At 38.9% G+C, this 19,377-nt stretch overlaps 2 protein-coding genes across 2 annotated transcripts; one reads left to right on the top strand and one right to left on the bottom strand.

The window, feature by feature from the left end:
- Positions 1–297: 297 nt before the first annotated feature.
- LOC145500472 (tectonic-3-like) lies at positions 298–12,401 on the top strand. The gene is made up of 13 exons (XM_081479989.1): positions 298–587; positions 1,347–1,453; positions 3,710–3,858; positions 4,426–4,528; positions 5,914–6,032; positions 6,883–7,098; positions 8,319–8,450; positions 8,979–9,077; positions 9,440–9,576; positions 10,091–10,253; positions 10,332–10,430; positions 10,765–10,815; positions 11,461–12,401. The coding sequence occupies exons 1-13, from the start codon at positions 469–471 to the stop codon at positions 11,626–11,628; spliced, it is 1,662 nt and encodes a 553-aa protein (XP_081336115.1). The 5' UTR covers positions 298–468; the 3' UTR covers positions 11,629–12,401.
- Positions 12,402–12,459: 58 nt separating this feature from the next.
- On the bottom strand, positions 12,460–17,962 carry LOC145500451 (uncharacterized). Its single transcript, XM_081479966.1, has 2 exons — positions 13,553–17,962; positions 12,460–12,917 (listed from the first exon to the last, which is right to left on the bottom strand). The coding sequence occupies exons 1-2, from the start codon at positions 17,954–17,956 to the stop codon at positions 12,765–12,767; spliced, it is 4,557 nt and encodes a 1,518-aa protein (XP_081336092.1). The 5' UTR covers positions 17,957–17,962; the 3' UTR covers positions 12,460–12,764.
- Between the last annotated feature and the right edge of the window lie 1,415 nt (positions 17,963–19,377).

The raw sequence follows: 19,377 nt of genomic DNA, 5'->3' as shown, positions 1-19,377 counted from the left end.
AGAGACCAGCTGGACTAGCCAAGCAAAATGGAACGACATTTTCTACGGTCACTTTCAATTTTCAGCCAATCAGATTTGGGTTGGTTAACCTCTGACTCTATGCAGAATGACTGTCAAGCCAGGAATTGTCCACAGGTTGTCGAACCTTGTGCTGACCAAAAGAATGAGAGCCTGTAGAGACAACAATGGAAATCCTGCCTTGCTCAGAGCTTGCTTTTTGACTGGATTCTACAGTTTCCTCTCTCCTCAAAAACAGTTCTTTCATTTGAGCAATATCCTGGATTTGTGAGACTTTAAAATCAACTTTCACTATTAATTAAGCATTTGTTTTATAACTGTAGTAATGTAAGTGTACATGGATGTTTGATAGAGGGCTGGAGTTGTACGAGATGATCTTGACTAACTAAATCCTTGTTCGTGTTTTATTTGTATCTTTTTTTTTTTAAATTCTATTTTTTTTTATCCTGAATGAAAGGTTGCACCTGTGATTTGACTGGTAATGGCTGTGACGTGAACTGTTGTTGTGACACTGATTGTAGCATGACAGATCAACAGGCATTTACAGAATGCAAAGAAACAGATGTTAAGTATGTATGTTTATTGCAGTCGTTATTTAGGCTTCTGTAGGATTGTTTTTTTAAGCCGTTAAGATTTGTGCTCTGTACATCTCACTGGTTAGCGACAAAATGTAAATTTCATTTGTTTCCACTAATGGAATAACGTCTAAACACAATCTGCAAATCGTGACCTTGGCTAAAAAATATATTGTTCTACTGAGTACTGCATGTGCTTGTACAGAGTGAAATAATATTTATTTACACAGGCCACATTACTATCAAGTGACACTTTGGAATTCCTCTTACCCTAAAACCAGTTTGAAACAAGTCATTGCTATTAAAAAGCCTAAAAACTCATGTATATGCATTTATTCAAAACAGTTTAATTTGAGCTGATAGGCACAATGGTATAATGATTTATGAAGGCACCCCTGAAGGTCTACAGTAACCTTAACACCTTATATGAACTTATGATGAGCAAAAGGAGTAAATTTCAAAGAGTTGGGTGTCATGCCTAAAAATAACTTGTAATGGATTACCTCGAGTATAACGCTTATAGGGGGGATTCACTTTCTTACATGTACCTTGATTTTCTCTTGTTTCATATTAAAAGATTTTGCAGCAGACATCTCTTTAAAATGAAAGGAAAAACCAGCTGATACATTCTGTAGCTATTTGGTCTAAATATCCCCTACAGCGCACATTTTGCAAACTCAAACTGACTGTTATACATGGCGTGTATAATACTTTCCTTGAACATTTATTTTTGTAAACATTCTTCCTTTGTAGCCGGGATAGCCGTGTATGTGTCTCCAGTGAAGTTATTTTCAAGCAAAACACTAAATTTACAACTGAAACCACGGCCACAGGACTTTTTTGTATTGTCAGGGACAACTGTAAGTATTTTAAAGTGCCTATGAAGTAAAAAATAATTGCTGCTGATTTGAAAGGCTTTTCAAAGTAAAGAAGAATGGCGTTTTCCTTTTTGGAATATCTTTTTTCGTTTTAGAGATATTCACGTTTTTGTATTACAAGTGATGACGTCATAGGTGGTTCCACTAAAACAGTTCAACACTCAATCAAGAATATCTCTAGAAATATTACAGCAGTGTTCTTTAAACTTGGCACCAGAAATGTAAATCACAAAAGAAACAAAACGACACCCGTCGTGCTGTCACCATGACAACAGCTATGCCGCTGGTCCTGTTTTAATTAAAACTAACATTACCAGATTTTATCTTAAACAAGGATCATCCACTCCCAACAATCTAATGGGGAGAGTTAAGACAATATGGGAATCACGTGTGTTCCGAGTAAGACCCTCTGTCTCTTTTCAAAGGGTTGCAAATTGGCATATTTGGTTTTTCACAGAAAGAGACTGGAGCCAAAAGTGTTGCCATGGCAACAACACAGAAGGTGTCATTCTGTTTCTTTTGTGATGCACATTTGTGGTGCCAAGTTTGAAGAACACTGCTTCAATATTTCTAGAGATATTCTTGATTCATCTTTTTACTGTTCAAATGGAACCACCTATGACGTCATCACTTTCCTCATTTACATAATACAAAAACGTAAATATCTCTAGAACGAAAAAGATATTCCAAAAAGGAAAACGCCATTCTTCTTTACTTTGGAAAGCCTTTCAAATAAGCAGCAATTATTTTTTATTTCATAGGCACTTTAATGCTTTTTAAATAGACTGTAATTTAACATGATTACATGTATATAAATTATGTATTTCGTCAGATACATTTGGTTAATAAATAGCTTAATTTTCATTTATTTATTAATTAACGATAATTTTCCAGATAGCCATGTTGTCTTTAAAAGCAGCTACATGTACGTTACGGTTTAGGTATCTTGAAAACTTTAGCCTAAATTTTTCACGTTCGTCGTTTTTAATAAGTGTTATTAATCTTGTCCATCATGAACCATCCTTGTTCCTTAGCGGTCTATTACTGTCTTTAAATTGGTGTTTCTCTATCTTTTGTTAATAAACTACTATTAATTCAGGTTTCCTTCAGTTTAATGTAATTTTGTACATGTATACAGTGTATATTAACCAAAAAACTCAAAATTATATGGTGACTGGGTTCCTTTAAAAACTTCTATTCACCTTGCTTGCATCAATCTTTCTCCGCAGTTCAAATGTAGGGTCTTTCATATATTCACTTGTAATATATTTGAGGGGTTTCGTGCAAAAAGGGCGTATGTGACATTTTGAGCCAATTTTTATTTTTTGCAGGATCGAGCTAATTTTTGGCTGACTGACTTGTTTTGACATGAAAAGCATCATTGCATAATTGTTTTTCTTGATTTGCGCTTCGTTTTGGAGAAATAACGTAGCAATAAAACTCAGTTTTCCGAGCAGCATCTTTTGGAGTGAATCCTTCCAAGGTGGATTTTGACGCAGCACAAACTTAAACGGTCACTTTTAGCAGCTTCGACAGCACGGTTTTTTTTAAATAGATGTTTTGATTTTTGAAAGAAGTAGAGAAATAGACTGGAAACAAAAAAAAATTGACCGACCTCGTATTGAACCGGTGTCACGACAAAACAAACTCGCATCCGGCCAGTTCAGCGCCTTATTCGCTTGCGCTAACGAAGCAACAGTAGGAGAACAGCGTAAGTATATATATAATAAAACTAGCGGCAAATACCATGCTTCGGTGACTTCATCGTTCAGCAAAACAAAGGTTTCTTTTGTTTTTCGCTCAACAAAAGATCTCCAAAAGATACCCTTGGAAAACTGAGCTTTTTGCATACGTTATTTCTCGAAAACGAAGCGTAAATCAACAAAAACAATGAAGCAACGATACTTTTCATGTCAAAACAAGTCAGTTTGCCAAAAATTAGCACGATCCTGCAAAAAATAAAAATCGGCCCAAAATGTCACTACGCCCTTTTTGCACGAAACCCTTCATTTCTTCATCATCTATGGGTATATTACGAACTCACAATGTGACCAGCTCCCAGTTGGCTTGATAGCTCAGTTGGTAGAGCACTGCACCGGTATCGCAGAGGTCATGGTTTTGAATCCCGTTCAGGCCTGAGTTTTTTTCAGGCTTTAATTTTACAACTGCTTAAGTTTTGTGTATAAATGCGATGATCCATCGTGTCTTCATGTCATATCTTTGATTGCCATTTTTCAGTTGAAACTCGTAATTTCTACAGTGATGTTCAGACTGCCTCTACAAGTGAAGAATTTTCTGATTTGAAAAGTCAGGCCACATCTGCAACTGTTTTTGATTACAGTGAACAACCAGACTCAAGTTCCGAAACATCATCATCATCATACAAGGTATCCAAATCAATTAGAATCACTGAGTTCACAATCAAAATAATCCTCAAAATTTATGAGTAGGCTAGTACACTGTAGCTATTAACATCATCAGCAACACCAGGCTGTTGACATTGTCATCATCATGCACGATATCCAAACCAGATTAGAACCACTGAGTTCACAATCAAAATAATCCTTAAAGTTATAAGCGGGCTATTGGCCAGGAATTGAAAAGTGGGAATTCATCCAAAATGTGCTACATAGTCTGTTCAAATGAGTACTTTATTAAAGCAAATTTTGAATAAACTTTTGGTAAAACTTCCTTCTAGATTGTCAAACCATGCAAGCAAAATCATCCTCACAGCCGGCCAATTTGTCCAGTGCCCACTCTGCCTTTATACTTAAACCCCTGCCACAGTACATATTTAGTACATGTGTGGAACATTTTATAAGCTACCCAAAGCAATTCCTGTGCAACCATCTAAATTACTGCATGAAATTGAAGGTTGCTACATGTAATCCTAAAGTAACCAATTGTAACTTTGTGAACATGTTTTCAGTACTACTAACATTTAATTTGTATAGGTGGGTGATCCAGTGATTCTTATTTTCACTAATGGTGCAAGAGGATTTCTGGCTCTGCCAAAGCCATTGTTTGGAAGTGAATGTGATGACAATAATGCAGCAGGTATGTACTGTTGTAGTACCGTCAGGAAGAAAATGAGCCATGCGTAAGATTAAGGATGGTACACTTCCTCCTTGCCTATTAAACAAACTTTCATTTAGTTCAAGCAAAAGTTTGTTTTGTAGCAAAATACAGTGTATAGGTGAAGTTTATAGAATACATGTAGATCTGCAAAATATCGGCAGACATTCGACATAATTTGCTTCAAGCAAAAGTCTGCAATTGTTTTGTCGAACGTCATGAAAAAATACAGTGCACAATCTTTCATTTTTTGCTGTCATCAATCACCAGTAAGTTGACTTCTCAGTAGCTTCAGTAGGTTCAAATGGTCTTGTTTGTCTCATTCCTATGTTAGGGGTGGTGAATGGTATTAAATTGCGAGACTTTGCAAGAATTAGGCAAGACTAGTTAACATTTTTCTTTGCAAGCAGAAGTCATTAAATGACTTCTTCAATTGTGAGAGCAAGACTTCAGGTTCGAGGACATTCAGATTTCATTTATTAAAAACAACAACAACAACAACAGATCTGTACAATGTACATGTACGTTGAGACTTTCTTAGTCTTGCAAAAAATTGAGCCTGTGAGACAGCTTTGTGAAAAAAATCGATACTGTAAGATGCAAATAACATCTAAAAGAAACATCTAAGAGATTGCAAGACCTGTGAAATTCAGACCCATGGCTTTTGACAGAGTACTCATCACACCTGATGTTTCTTCCTTTTCTTGGCAAGCTTCTGCAAATCATTGAATGTCACTGTGCAGTACTTATGACATGATTGATGGGATTGATAAACAGAGTTGTTAGTTAGGTTGAAAACCGTTGCGTGTTATTCAAAGGCACAGTAATTTGTCATGTGCCAGATTGAGCTCATAAAGTATTTTACTTGTCAACGTACAGTATGCGCATGTATGATTGTGTGTACAGCTTTACATGTATGCATGTTTGTCATCAACCATCAAGTGGATACTTTTCATTTAAATAAGAGTTCTTATTCTTGTTAAATAAATATATTAGGTAATCGTATGAATGCAAGTGCAATTAAGGTTTTACACTACGAGTGATATTTGAAAATTTTCTCAAAATTGCACGAGCCTTTAGATGAGTGCAATTTCAAACAATTTTCAGATATCACTAGTAGTGTAAATCCTTAATTGCTCGAGCCTTCATATGATTGCTCATTTATTATATTACTGAGAAAATTTTTAAAGCGCTAGGCTAAGCATTAATTTACACTGCAGTGCGAATTAAAGATTTACGAAAAATTGGCCTGCCCTGAGCCAATCACAATAAAAACAAAATTTTGCAAATAAAATGTTTTGTTTTTGAAAATCAATAAAAACTATTTTTAAAAAGTGGGTGACTCTGATATTGGTTTGTTTTTTTAGGATATCGTCAGGATGGTAGCACAGAATGCACTCGAACCATCACAGACCTGGCTTCAGCATGTCAGACACTTGCCCTGCTGAATGCAAAAAGTTATTATGAAGGCTTCAAAGTTGCAAAGGTAATCAGGATCTGCAGTAATGTTATATTTTTAGCCTGCACTTTTACGACATCACATCACATTACCTCCCACATCAAAATATCCTTTATTAAAGTGTCTGGTCATTCTAGTGTCAATGGCAATACTGGGGGACACAAATGTATGTTCTGCTTGCCTAATGTACATGCACGTGTACAGTAGTGAGGCAGTGTAAGCTACATGTAAACCCCTTTGTATTGCTTCCTCTATCGTTAGTAAAAAGCTTTGTTTTAAGTAAATCTTTATTTGTGAGACAGTGTGCATCAAGTTAAAAAAAGAAAACTAAAACACTGCTCCAGATGCTGTACACAAAACTGAGTCAAATATAACATTCCAAAGGCTTTTTGAAAATTACTGTACAGTTTTCTGAGAATGGTTAACCAGATCAGTGTCGCAACATATTTTTAAGGTCTACAATATCTGGAGCCTCTGGGATTGTGGAACAATTTTAGAAATGCTTAGGCCTGATTTAAAACTATTAAAGAATTTTAATTTGGCTTTTAGTCTAAGACAGGTTTATAAATAAGATACATGTAATAGAAATCACATTACAGTTGTTGTGCTGATTTTTGTGCATTCCAGTTGTTTTATTCTCATAAACTCCAGAGTCAAGTTGAAAACTTCAGTAAATATTTTTAAAATTGGCATATTGGATGCTTTCTAGTATCACTCATGTAGGTCTGTAATCCATGCTAAGCTGGCAGAATGTAAAATTTTTGTTATTACACACATTCCATGTCTATTGTGCGAGCTGATTGTTCTTAAAAAATTTAGCCTTTCTCTAGTCTGAAGCTGTCACTGTAAAGCGGGTTCTTTGTTTGTGTTCCAACAGAATCCAGCTGTTGTCTCAAGCAGTAACAGCAGCTCAAATTCAAGCAGCAACTCTAGTAGCTCTGCTGGAAGCACGCCTGATCAAGTGGCTGTGCTATTAAAACAGCCTTTATTATGCAAAACAAACCTTGGTATACCTCGCAACTGTTCCTTTACAGAGCCGCCAAATCCCACTTACGATGCACAAAATAACATGTGTAATGATGTTACATTAGAGGTAAGAAGAAATGTTTTATTCATGTTTTAGTTGATACAAGGTTAACCACTGAGGTCCCATAAAATAGAGCATGAAGATTTACATGTTATTTTGATTTTAATCTACTGAGGACATTTAAGTGAAAAACTTCTCAAGTCTGATTGGTTGAGAGCAGTTCGATTTCTGGTTAATTCAGTGCAACTTTGAAATTGAGTACTGCAGTCTTTTGCAATCGTCAGTTATCTTTGTAAATCTTCATTAATCTTTGGTAAGTTTTGAAAAATGTTCCGAATCATTTGTGTCGTCTCCAGACAAGTTTTGGAAAAGCTTTGGAAATCTTTGGAAAGTGGTGACTGAGAAATATTTGGAAAATCGTCATAAACCTTGTTATTAGCATATTTATGTATAATTTGTGAGGATTGTATGTATTAAAAGGAAAATCACTTGGTTGCTTGGAAATGCCTGTTCTCATGTTGAAAAACATTTGACTTGTTCCCTTCAACTTCCTTTTCCGGGCTTGTTCTTGCGAAGAGAAATTTGGTATCTCTGCCCAGGCATGAAATATCCTCTATATAATACAGCGAAACCTGTATTAAGCGGACCCCTTATAAAGCAGACACCCTCTATTAAGCAGACACCAGCTTGAGTCCCTAAACAGTCTTTCCACATTTTCTGAAAAATAAACCTGCATTCAGTGGACACCTCTATTGAGCAGACACCGACACCAATATTAAGCCATTTTGTTGCGCAAAACCTGCAATAAGTGGACACTTGAAGGGCTTTTTACCTCTAAAGGTTCAGCCAAGACTCCTTTAACATTGCTCAGTGATGTCGTTTTAAAGCTACATTGTAAGTGATTATTCCAGATTGATGCATTGATTGACTGGACATTGTGCTATGAGCAGTCTTTGATCTTACACTGTGTTACACTGTGTTACAAAAAGGTTAACAATTTACTATTACTGCAAAACATATTAGAACCTATTTTGAGCAGATGCCCTGTATTTAGCGGACACTAATGAGGGTCTCAAGGGTGTCGGCTTAATACAGGTTTCGCTGCATAGTCACACATATACTACAGCTGTACATGTATGTCTTGTAAAAAGCTGAAAGGGTTCAGCTAGGGTTACTTTATACCTGAGATTCCTCTTACCAGATAGGAGGGAAAGGCTACCCAACACCCAAATCATCTTGCCTCTTTCTGAATTAAATATATCTTTTTTTCTCTTTTTTTTTCCAAGGTATCCTACACTGTACAGTATGCCAATAGCTCAACTGATATTGTATCAGCGAAGGTAGAGTTTTTACTGGGGAGTGTCACAGCGCTAGGTGGACTGGACTTGAGACAGAAAGTGTCTGTCAGTTTTTCAAAGGTACTACTTGTGAATTTATTTCAGTATGGTAAATTGCACTTGCACATTCAATGCGATAGGGAATTTAATGTACTAAAATTCTAGCTTGACTCCGAGACTCAGGGGAATAAAACAAAAGAAATAATTCATCCCTCAACCTTGATGTGATTTCTTTTTTCTTATTCCTTTAAACCTTAGAACCGAGTTAGAATTGTAATATATTAGCCTGTGAGCAGTCTCACGTTTGGGGAGCCCGAATCGAGCAGCGAAGCCGCGAGATGAGAAATTTCTTGGCACCTTTTCACCAGACTCCACGCTGCCAGATCACTTCACTGGCCGACTCGCCCTTCGCTACTTGCGTGTGTGACTCAAAGGTGATCAGAATTGTCCTTTTCCTGATTGACTAAGCTTTCGTCCAAGTCAAAAGTAAACAGGCGTAAAAACAAGGTGGCCTGCACTTTTAAACCTTGTAAGAAGAGCTTGTCTGATCTTATCAGGATCCAAATGCTGTTTCTTTCTTGTTCATGTTGTGAGTGTGTTTGTTTGTAGGCAGGTGGTGCAGACACTACATTCTTGAGGTCAGGCAACCCTGGTTACATTGTTGGTGAACCTCTCGTTGCTGGGACACTTGCCACACTAGACGACAAATATCCTTTTGAACATTTTCTAATGAACTGATTCAAAATTCGTCAATGACTTGTTTTTGTAATACTGATCCTATGTCCTTGCAGGTACTGTGGTTTGAAAGCATGACACCAAAAAATAATTCAGTTACAGTTACTAGCCCATGAAATAACAGCTCAAACTAAATAACCTTGATATCTTGTTTGCTCCTTGTGTGACTCATAGAATTACTAACCTACTAGATAAAAGTCTGGAATTTGCAATGTGCGACCAACACCCCACCGACTCTTAAATTATATGATACCTAGATGAAAGAGGTTTAAATTATAGTTCCATCTGACCTTAATGAGAATTGTTTGCTTGGATATCCTTGACATTTTATCAGAGAGGCGATTTTTCTCAGTAGTGACCGTAACTCGTGGCTGACCATCATCAGTCCCGCGGCAAACGGAGCCTGCAGTAACTCGACTGAACGTACCTCGGTAACGTTTGGAGTGGACATGCGTACTGGCTGCACTATTAGGTAACACTGGATATGAACGGCACCTTGTCATCCCTTGGCAGGGATTACAAGGTTGTGTCGTAAAAACTAAGTGGCCCCGGGGTAGTTTCAGGCGAGTCGGTTTTGATCCATTTAAACGGCGTACAAAGCGTTGGTTGGTTACGAAGCCCTTCTGCTCGTTTCAAGTCGCTCGTTGGAAAAATGGTTGGAACGTATCTTCCGTTCAATCTATCACACTGTCTCCCCTCTTTAATTTATCACTTATGAATGAACGGCTTATTAATTAATACTCACTCATCAAGTCATCATATCTACATCGAATGCTGCTACTCCTAACCCTTCAATCCTTAGAATGAGAACCTCAATCTCTCTAATGTTTATGGAGGATTCAGCATCGAGTAATAAAGGGAAGATAAAGGTAAACACTACTCGGGTTTGAAGACTCAAGAGTGCTATGTTTTAAAGCTTCCACTGAGATCAACAGCCGTCAAACACTACTAATCTCCTTTGTCTGTGTTCGACGTTTTATTTCCAGTGTACCACTGACTCTGAAGGGTTCAGAGTGCAAGTTGATTCAGGAGACAGTGTTGAACACACTGATAGGAGACCCGCCCACGTACGTGGCCTCTTTCGGCAACTCAGATGTGAATAGCGTGGGAGACTGGGTCAAGATTCTCAACACAAGACCTGTCAATGAGGTAAAGCGGTATTAGGAATGTCTCAAGTGGGTTTTCTTGTTGTTTAATTTTATTTCATGGCTTTTTTTTATTTTATAGGCTGTACAAGGAGAAGGCGAGTGTCAAAACATGCGACTGGGGCTTCACATCGAGATTCTTTTTGCAAATTTTGGTTTCTTGGCCAAACCTCAACCAAGGGTAAGACCATTCCAATTTACTGTTCAATGTGATCAGCTTTGGTTTTCAAATATCTTGAGCTATCCTGAACTATTTGAACATCCAGATCAGCCTATCACATGAAATGTTTAGTTACAAAAACACATACAGAACCTTTTACATGCAATTACAGCAGTGACTTCCTTGACTATTGATTAGATTTCTCCTTAATACCCATTCTTATGTTCATCTAAGAACTCTAGAAATTAAATCAGACTCTTCAAATTGTCGTAAATATTTTCTCCCTTCACTTTTTCAACCCATAAGACCCACGCTTAGCTTTATACATACCGGTTTCCTTTTTTCTCGTTTTCAGATTGTGGGAGTTATGTATAAGTATGACGACCCCAAAGATATACAGTATCAGGTAAGAATTCTTAGGTCCATTGTTAACCCGTTCGTTCAACTGGGATTTGACGAAATATATGTTGAATAGACCTTTTTCGATTGGGTGGTTTGTTTTCCCATTACAGACCACGTGATATTTTCTAGAGAATTGTTCTTTTATCCATCTAAAAATTATTTATTCAAAATACACGCTTGACTATTTGAAAATTTGAAAGGAAGAATTCTCAAGAGTATCATCACATGGTCTGAAATGGGGCAGCAAACCGCCCAGTCAAAACGGTCTATTGGTATGCCAAATTCAAGGTGGATGGAATGCGTGGCTTGTTTCTTTGTTTTTAGACCACGTGGTAATGACCGAAATGAAATCTACTCTGTGGGATGAAATTCGCGCAGGATGCAATGGGTTTTTTTAATGTTAGTAATTTTGTACTTATTTTGCAATCTTAATCTAACAAAAGGGATTTGCGCTGGATAAATGGAATTTGACTCGCAAGTTCCACAGTTGTTTGGTTCTGAAAGTGAGCCGTAAACCCAAATTAAATTAGAGTACCAAAGTTGGTAAACTGCTAAATTTGTGTTACACTACATTGTGTAAAACCATGAACCAATGTATCAAGGCAAGGTAAGTGTTGGAGTCTAATAACAACCATCTTTACTGTTCCAGTGCGGAGGAATACAATGCCAACCTGGTAGTGGCAGCCTTGAACAACAAGTTGAGGTCGTGTCATCAGTTGATTTTGTAGATGTATCTAACAAACCAGAGGCGCAGATCAAGCCTGTACCAACATTTGAAGCTAAAGCATCCTCGGACTTCTTTTTCCCATTTCTTTAATCCGAGACGTAAATAGAATGTAGGCTAACAGCTGGCCTCAAGGATTGTCATCCGTAGTCGATAAACTCAACTGGCGTTCGATTGTCCATGGGTTAACAGCTGGCGATGTGACAGGACAGGTACGGTTGTTGTGGATGTGAAAATGGATTTAGTGTCGCCAGGATTTCCCACCTGAGGCCTGCCAAAGCGTGGAGGAACGAACGTTACCAACAGCATTTGAGCTGGGACCAATTATTCACGTTCCAAATTATCTTGCTGACTTTGTGGTACAATTTCATGTCACGAAACTATTTGCATGGATCCATAGACAACGGGAGTTTACGCGACTCCATTCGAAAAGAAAGTATCATCTGCCCATTTTTAAGTTAAATAAAATAACATTTTGTAGGTTGAGAACGGTGTTTGCGAGCTCATTTAAGTTCTCGAGATTATGCCAGATAAACAAACGGTTCCATGGTGCCATAATCAACAGGAGATAAGAACAGACAAGCAAATGTACATGAGAGAATTGAGTTGTATGAGCAGAGGGTATTTGAGTTGTTTTATTTATTGGTGCTATCAAGGTGAGACAAGGCGAGGAGGTGGAATAGTTCTAACATTTATTGAAATATCACTTTCCCAGTAAAAGACTCGTATTCTTTCAGACGACAGTTGTATAAATCTGTTACACAGAGAAACTCTTCATTGTTACGTGTTATTTATCTAGCAATAAAACTGCACGGAGACAGATCGATCAGAATTATCAAAAAAAAAAATCGTATAAAAAAAGAGAGACTCCTTGTAAATTTGACTTCCTGAAACAAGAAAAAGAAGAAAGTTAAAAGCTGGCAATCTTCTTGTTGTTGTTTGTAGATTTTCCAGCAACAGTTGTATTTTGAAGAACATCTTTTTTTCATGATTGACCTTACATTTCTCCATACGCAAGTCTCAGACGCAGTCGAAAGCTGATAACAAGTAGCTATCTAGCGATCATTTACTTTGATCTTATCTACCAGATAAATGACTCTCCAGTGGAGAGTTTATCAGTTTACCTTATCACGTTAAAACTTTTACACTGGGTAGTGCTTTATTTGATGGGTAGCCTTGCCCATCGTTTACCAACGGAGACGTATATACTTGCCTCAAAGGAAAAATGTTCATTCCGTAGGAGCATCTGTCCCCATTTGCTGGCCAGTGGATTCCAAGGCGTCAGTGGTAAATGTTAGAGCTAATGTTGGAATCTCTCTAACTGCTTTTGACTTTGGACTTGCGGTGTTGCGTCCTGTTTTAAAGACTCCTCTCGGTTTTACCTGTATGTAGATAAAAAAGATAGGAAAGACAAAGGGAAGAATTCTAACGATATTTTCAAACACTCTGCAAGTGTTACTGCGACCACATTTTTGGAGATGATGCGCTCGCACAATAATCTCAAAACTGTGTCAATCATTGGATGATGGTTTCTTGAACAAACCAATGTGTGAACGGTCGTGCACCGGCCTCCCACATGCTTTATTTCGACTCTATAGAATACTAGTACTAGGAGCAAGTGGGTTCACGAAGTCGTTGGAAATAGTCATAAGAGTCCACAATTAAGGTTAAGCCTACCAGCTTTGAGCAGGTGAATTTTTCCCTATACCTCATATTTGTCGAGGCTCGACACAACCCTTTTTCCCCTCTACTTTAACTTTGCATTAGTGGAAAGTAATTATTTGTGTTATATTTGTAAAACATTTTTAAAACTATGCAATGAAACCGCTGTATTTTTCTCTTTGCATGTAGATGTAGCTTTTTACGACGAGAAACTTTGGTAGAAGTCTCATAGCTTTCCAAAAACGTCACGGTGTTCTTCATTTTTGATCAACAAAATGTTAAAATTCTAAGCAAGAAAATGGGAAGACAGTTTCAAACCGTCTTTCCTGCCGTACGCTTAGTTCAAATTCGATACCTTTGCATCTTGATCCAGACAAGAACTTTCCTCCAACTCCACAGCTCTCACTCGGTTCTTTTCCTTTTCCATGACGGAGATCTTGACAATTTGCTGCATTTTTTCTTCCAGGTCAAGCCTGCGTCTTACTTCTTCCTCAAGTGAAATCCTCAAGTCCCTGACTTTTTCACTAAGCCTGCCTCTTTCCTCGGTGAACGACTCCAAACTAATCATCATCTTACGTTCCTTTTCTCTAAGCTCTTGTTCCAGTTTTTCTTTTGCAGTTTCCAGCAAGAACACCTTGGTCACCAGATTGTTGCCTTCTTGTTTGTGCCTTTTCAAGTCTTTAGATGTGGCTGCGTATTCGTTTTGCAACTCCACGAGGTTCTGCTCAGCTTCGGACCTTTCTTTACTCAGCTCACTCTGTAAGTCATCGTTCACTTTCTGAAGGCAGGCGATTTTGGTTTCGAGCACAACTCGCCTCTCTTCTAAATAAGCAAGGGCTTCCTGGCGTTCCTCAAGCCTTTGATGCATTTCTTTGACTTTCTCCTTGGCGCCTTTGAGAGATTCCTCGAGGCCCGTGTTGCAACGCCGCAGTTCCTCGCATAATGAGCTTTCCTCGAGTAACTGCTTATGCAACCAGCTGTTCTCTTCTTGCAAGTGATTGTTTTCCCTGTCAAAACTTTCTTGAAGTCGTTGGCACTTCCTCTTCCACCCCTCTAGTGCCCTCTTTGTTTCCGCTTTCTGTGTGATCGGTGATAAACCGTCTACACCGAATCGTTCTTTTAATGCTTCAATCTCCTCTTGAAGGTGAGTATTCTCACTCATCAACACTTCTTCAATTTCCTCGCACCGCTCTAAAGCCGCTTCTTTGCCCTTTGTAATAATCTTAAGCTCAGCGTAACGTTCATAGAGCCTCTCGACTTCTTGGTTTACTTGAACTTTGTCTTTTATAGCCGCCTCTCGCAACGTCTCTTGTCTCTCCTGGCTGAGTTTTAGTTGGCCAGTCAGGTAGGCAATCCTGTCCTCTGCCCTTTGCAACTCTTCCTGCGCGCCAACATCTACTAAGTTTCTCAGATATTCATTGTCTTTCCGAATAGTGGCAAGCTCTTCCATTTGTTCCACTGACTTCTTTTTCAGGCTGCTAACCTCCTCTGAATTGGAACATTCAATTTTACCTAGGACGTCCTTCAAAATAGCGCGGACTTCTTCCTTGCCAAATTGGGGCAAAATCATGTCCGCGTTTAGATTATCGATTAACAGGGGGGGCTCATACACCAGTAATCTTTTCTCTTTAGATTCAAGAATCGTTTGTAAAGATTCCCTCAGCTGTCTTCCTTCGTCAATGGCTATCTCTTTAAGGACGACTTCGCCTTCTAGTCTTTCTTTCAATGCCGCTACCGTTTTAACCAAGTCGGCGTTTTCCTTCTCGACTTTTTCGGACGTCCATTGAAATTTGCGTATACGCTTGTCTTTCTCCTTCAAAATTTCTAACAGGCGGTGAAGGTCCTTGTTTGTCATTGTATGAGCTCGTCGTGTCTTTCCGTAAATTGACTCCAATGCCTTCTTCATCTCTAGGCTTTCGCGGACGTTTCTATTTATTATTTCGCCAAGGCTTTCCTTTAAATTTCCGTAGCTCTGTAGTCCCATCTTTGTCTTTTGCAGCTCATCATTCAGTGACTCAACCTCTTGTTCTAGTTCTTCTTTGTCCCGCTGCACCGCCATCAAAAGATCTCTTAACCGCTTCTCCCGCTCAGCCATTTTGGATGTCTCGTGGAGTTCGCTTCTGCGTTCGATCTCAGTGGTTTGAAGGTAATTTCGCTGGTCTGTGGACTCGGGTATTTGTCCCGCTTTCTTCTCTTTCCTTGGTGAAGTACCACTGATAGAGGGTAAACTAAAACGTTTGTTTATAGCTTTAGATATCCTTCTTTTGGCAAATCCTTTAACTTTTGAAACTTTACTCTGGCCCTGAAAATAAGAGTCGCTTGGAGACGCAAGTTGATCGCTACTTTTGCGAGCTTCATCTACACCTGGCAGTTGATCTATCCATGTCGTAGATTCCGCATCAAAACCTTTGTCTTCTCTTAGACTAGGTTCCGTTTTCTCGTTTGATTTCACTATCAGAACTTCAAGTTCCTTCTTGGCCTTTATCTCTTCCAACAAGTCATCCTTTACTGCACGTAACAATGTTTTGAACTTATGATTGGTCCTTTGCGAGATCACTGAACTCCTTTTATATTCGTTGACTTCTTTTTCGAGCAGCTTGTTTTCGTCAGAAAGTTCTTCTATCCTCGCTGCATATTCTTCCAAATCCTGGCAACCTTTTGCCAGTGCAGTGTGCAAGAGATTTTCAAGCTCGTGAAATCGTTGTTGTAACGCTTTCTGATGCCCTACTTCATCAGCTGCCCCGGTAGTTATCATGTCCCCCTTGCCCTCGTCAGTCTCCTCTTCATTCTTCGTTTTAAGTTGGAAAAGTTCCCTTAATGCTTGCTGTAGTGATGACTGCAAGTACTGCTCTGTTTCCTTGGCATTCCGAAGGTTTTTCTTGTCAACTTGCCAGTCTTGCACTGTTGTGCGAAGTTCCAACTCCAAGGTCCTTACCTTTTCTTGCAAAACCGTGATAGTTGTAGCCTGTGAAAAAGCTTCATGGCTTTTCGTGTGGACTTCGTCGTACAACTCTTTAGCGGTGAGATAAAGCTTCTGACCATTTTTTCTTTCTTGTTCCAGTAACTCTTTCAGCGATCTCTCGTCTTTTTCAGCAGAATTGATCAAGATTTCTGATTTCTCTACATCACCTTTAAGTAGCTCACAGTACTCTTGCAGATCGTTCTTGTCTCTACTCGCCCTCTCCAAAGCTTCCCTCAAGTCTCTTATTTCATCTCGTAGCGCCACTTCTTCCTTTTGGTATTTCTTCTGGTAAGCCTCAAAAGCGCGTTCTTTACTGTGTAACAGTTTCTCCAACGCCTCATCTGTATACTTATTCCTAGTCGTAGATTCAAGTTTAAGCTGCTCTTCGTTTTTCTCACTTTCTTGAAGTTGTTCTTTCAAGATTTCTATCTCTACATCCTTGTCTTCGATAGTTTTGTTCGTCGAGAGCCTCGATTCCTCAAGCTTTGCACTTTTCCTTTCAAGTTCTTTTGATAATTGCCTGTGTTCTTCTCTCAATTTTTCAACCAGTGCTTTCAGGTCTGCCATCTTCTTTCCCTGTGAGGCGTTTAGACGCTTAAGTTCTTGGCTTTCTTGTAAAGTAGACTTATTCTTGGATAGCGCACTTTCAATCTTCTGTAAGACATCATCTGTTTCCTCAGTGGTTTCAGGAATCCCTTTTGTCCATGTTGTCTGCAAATCTTCTTTTTCTTCGTGAAAACAAAATTTGATCCAAAGCCGATGAACCCTTCCTTCTGTTAAGCAATGAGCTTCTTGTACTTCCTGCAGATGTTTAAGTTGCCGAGCATTCTGCTCTTCCAGATCTGCCACCATGGATTTTTCTTTACAAAAAGCCTGCAAGATTTCGCTCAACAGTATCCTAGAATCGACTTCTTCCATTTGTTCTCCGATGTCACAAGAGTTACAGTTGGGATTTACTTTGTACCAGAGATCATGAATGCTTGGAATCAAGCTTTTTACCTCTTTTCTTAGATTGTAGTACTGTTCCTTCAAATTGATCATCTTTACCTCTGCGCTGAGATCATCCTCTAGGCTTTCTCCACTTTGGTTGTAGTGTTCGGAACTGCTCAAATCCGAGCCGTTTTCTTCTGCAGTAGAAGTTGACTCATCAACAACTCTAGACTTCTGTTTATTGTGAACTGACATAACATCCACGATCTGACCCATGAGACCAGCGGTCATCTTCTTGAGAGATTCTTGAGTACTCTCAAGTTCTGGTAATTTGCGGTCCAGCTCTTTCTTTCCCTCTTCTGTTTCTCCTTTCACCATCAACAACTGTTGTTCCAGTTGAAACACCTGCTCGTACAACATGTCCTTCTGGTTTGTAAGGGTCTGAACCTGAATTTCAAGCTCCTCCGAATGCACAGATTCCTGTCTCAATTTCTCAATGAAGCATTTTTCCCGTTCAAAGGAGGACGCTCGTTGGCAATGCAGTTCTTCCTCTTTCGTCCACAGCTTTTGAAGAGCAGTCTGAACGCTACGCTCCAGTTCTCCTTTCTCTGCTGTGATTTCCTCCACTTCTTTTATTTTTTCTACAACCAGACTTTGTAATTTGATGAAATGGCGACGGTAGCTCTTTTCTCTGGATGCCAAATCCATCTCGGCTAGGAGATCTTCTGGAAGATTTGTCTCTCTGTTTTCGTCGTCATCGCCATTTCGGCTCTGCAAGGCCAAATCACAAATTGGTGTTGTTAATCTGGAGCGATATATAGTTGAATTAGAAACGTCGGTCAGCGACATTTTAAGACTGGTTTCCATATAGGTTCGCCGGCTACGGATTTTTCGCTAAGTTGGGTGATCCTTTTCGACATTGTTCACTAAGCCAGTTTTCATATGATTTTCCTCGATCACAGCAAAGGAATAGTGATAAAAAATAATAATAACAAAAAAATAATGAATATTTGTCGAAATATTTTGCCCAGCGCAGAGCCGCCATGTTGGTGTACCTCCGTGGGACACCAACATGGCGGCCGCGGAAAAAGGTGTAAACATCTGGAACTTTCTTTGGCTATCAAGGTGACTGATTATCTGAACTGATTAAGCAAACATATTGAATAGCACATAAATTTCCTAATACTTTAACTTCTAAAAAGGCTAAAAATCACGAGATAAGTATATATTTTTCGACAAACGCGTTTATAGATTTATGTCACACACCACCATAACTCTGAAGTTCAAATTGTGCCTGTTTTCAGACGAAGCAAGCTATTGAACTGAAAAGTTGTTAACAGATGTAAACTTAAAAGTGAAGAATGATCATCGCAGTTAATTTTCCAATTTAAGCAATTGGAAAGAAGAAGCCTGAAAAAATCAGGGCTTCAACGGGATTCGAACCCGTGACCTCCGCGATACCGGTGCGATGCTCTACCAACTGAGCTATGAACCCACACATTGGGAGCGAGGAAAATTAACTGCGATGATCATTCTTCACCTTCATCTACTACCGCAGTTCATATATGAATTATTTCATATAAACTTCACAGATGTAAACTTACCTCCTCCTATGCCTGATCAGGATAATAAATTTGGTGGCTCATTAGTTTGAGATTTTAGAAAATGATGACATCACTTGACACCCAAGGGGGATGGGGTACTTCCTATAAAGGCCAATACGGGGAGGCGCCGCCCGAAAGAGGTACCTTTTTCAAACTTCAGGTATATAAAGAATAAAGATTTCACAAGTTGAGGCGAATGAAAGGGTAGGGAAATCTGTCATTTAGGTATAACGTGGACAGCGACTGAATAATTGATACTTGTTCTTTGGTTAACATCTCTTTCGGTAATGCTTATGTTCTCGATCAGTAGTATTGTTTATTCAATTCATTCCAAGGGTTTAGGAAAGAGATGCAGTGTTTCTAAGTCGGTATGTGAAAGGCCGAGGTGTTTTTTTTCTATAAAAGGAGTACGAAAGGGTTATCTTTTATGTCAAAGTGGATACAAAATGGTAAGGGGTTGAACCTCGGGGCGGGGCCTCTTCGTACAAAACTTTGTAGAGTTCCCCTCCTGGGACTGGCGTGCAGGCACTACAAGTCGCGTTAAACTCCAGTTGAAAAAACTCGGAAATTGTTTGGCGCGTAGTATTGCTGGTGCCATGATTAAATACCTTAGCTCTCAATATTAACACAGGTTCCTATACGTTATTAAAAAAAAAAAATCAGCATCTACCTTATCATCGAAGT

The sequence above is a fragment of the Orbicella franksi genome, chromosome 10 (genome assembly GCF_964199315.1).
Source record: "Orbicella franksi chromosome 10, jaOrbFran1.1, whole genome shotgun sequence".
NCBI classification, from domain to species: Eukaryota; Metazoa; Cnidaria; class Anthozoa; order Scleractinia; family Merulinidae; genus Orbicella; species Orbicella franksi.
Note: the sequence above shows the minus strand (reverse complement) of the source record. Positions and strands in the feature narration are given on the sequence as shown.

Bases quoted from the DNA above. Each gene is read 5' to 3' on its own strand.
- LOC145500472 (XM_081479989.1), top strand. From the start codon at position 469: ATGAAAGGTTGCACCTGTGATTTGACTGGTAATGGCTGTGACGTGAAC. The intron at 1,454-3,709 runs GTAAGTATTTTA...GCCATTTTTCAG, and splicing joins TTGTATTGTCAGGGACAACT to TTGAAACTCGTAATTTCTAC. The intron at 4,529-5,913 runs GTATGTACTGTT...TTGTTTTTTTAG, and splicing joins TGATGACAATAATGCAGCAG to GATATCGTCAGGATGGTAGC.
- LOC145500451 (XM_081479966.1), bottom strand. From the start codon at position 17,956: ATGGAAACCAGTCTTAAAATGTCGCTGACCGACGTTTCTAATTCAACT. The intron at 12,918-13,552 runs GTATCGAATTTG...ATCTACATACAG, and splicing joins GTCTGGATCAAGATGCAAAG to GTAAAACCGAGAGGAGTCTT.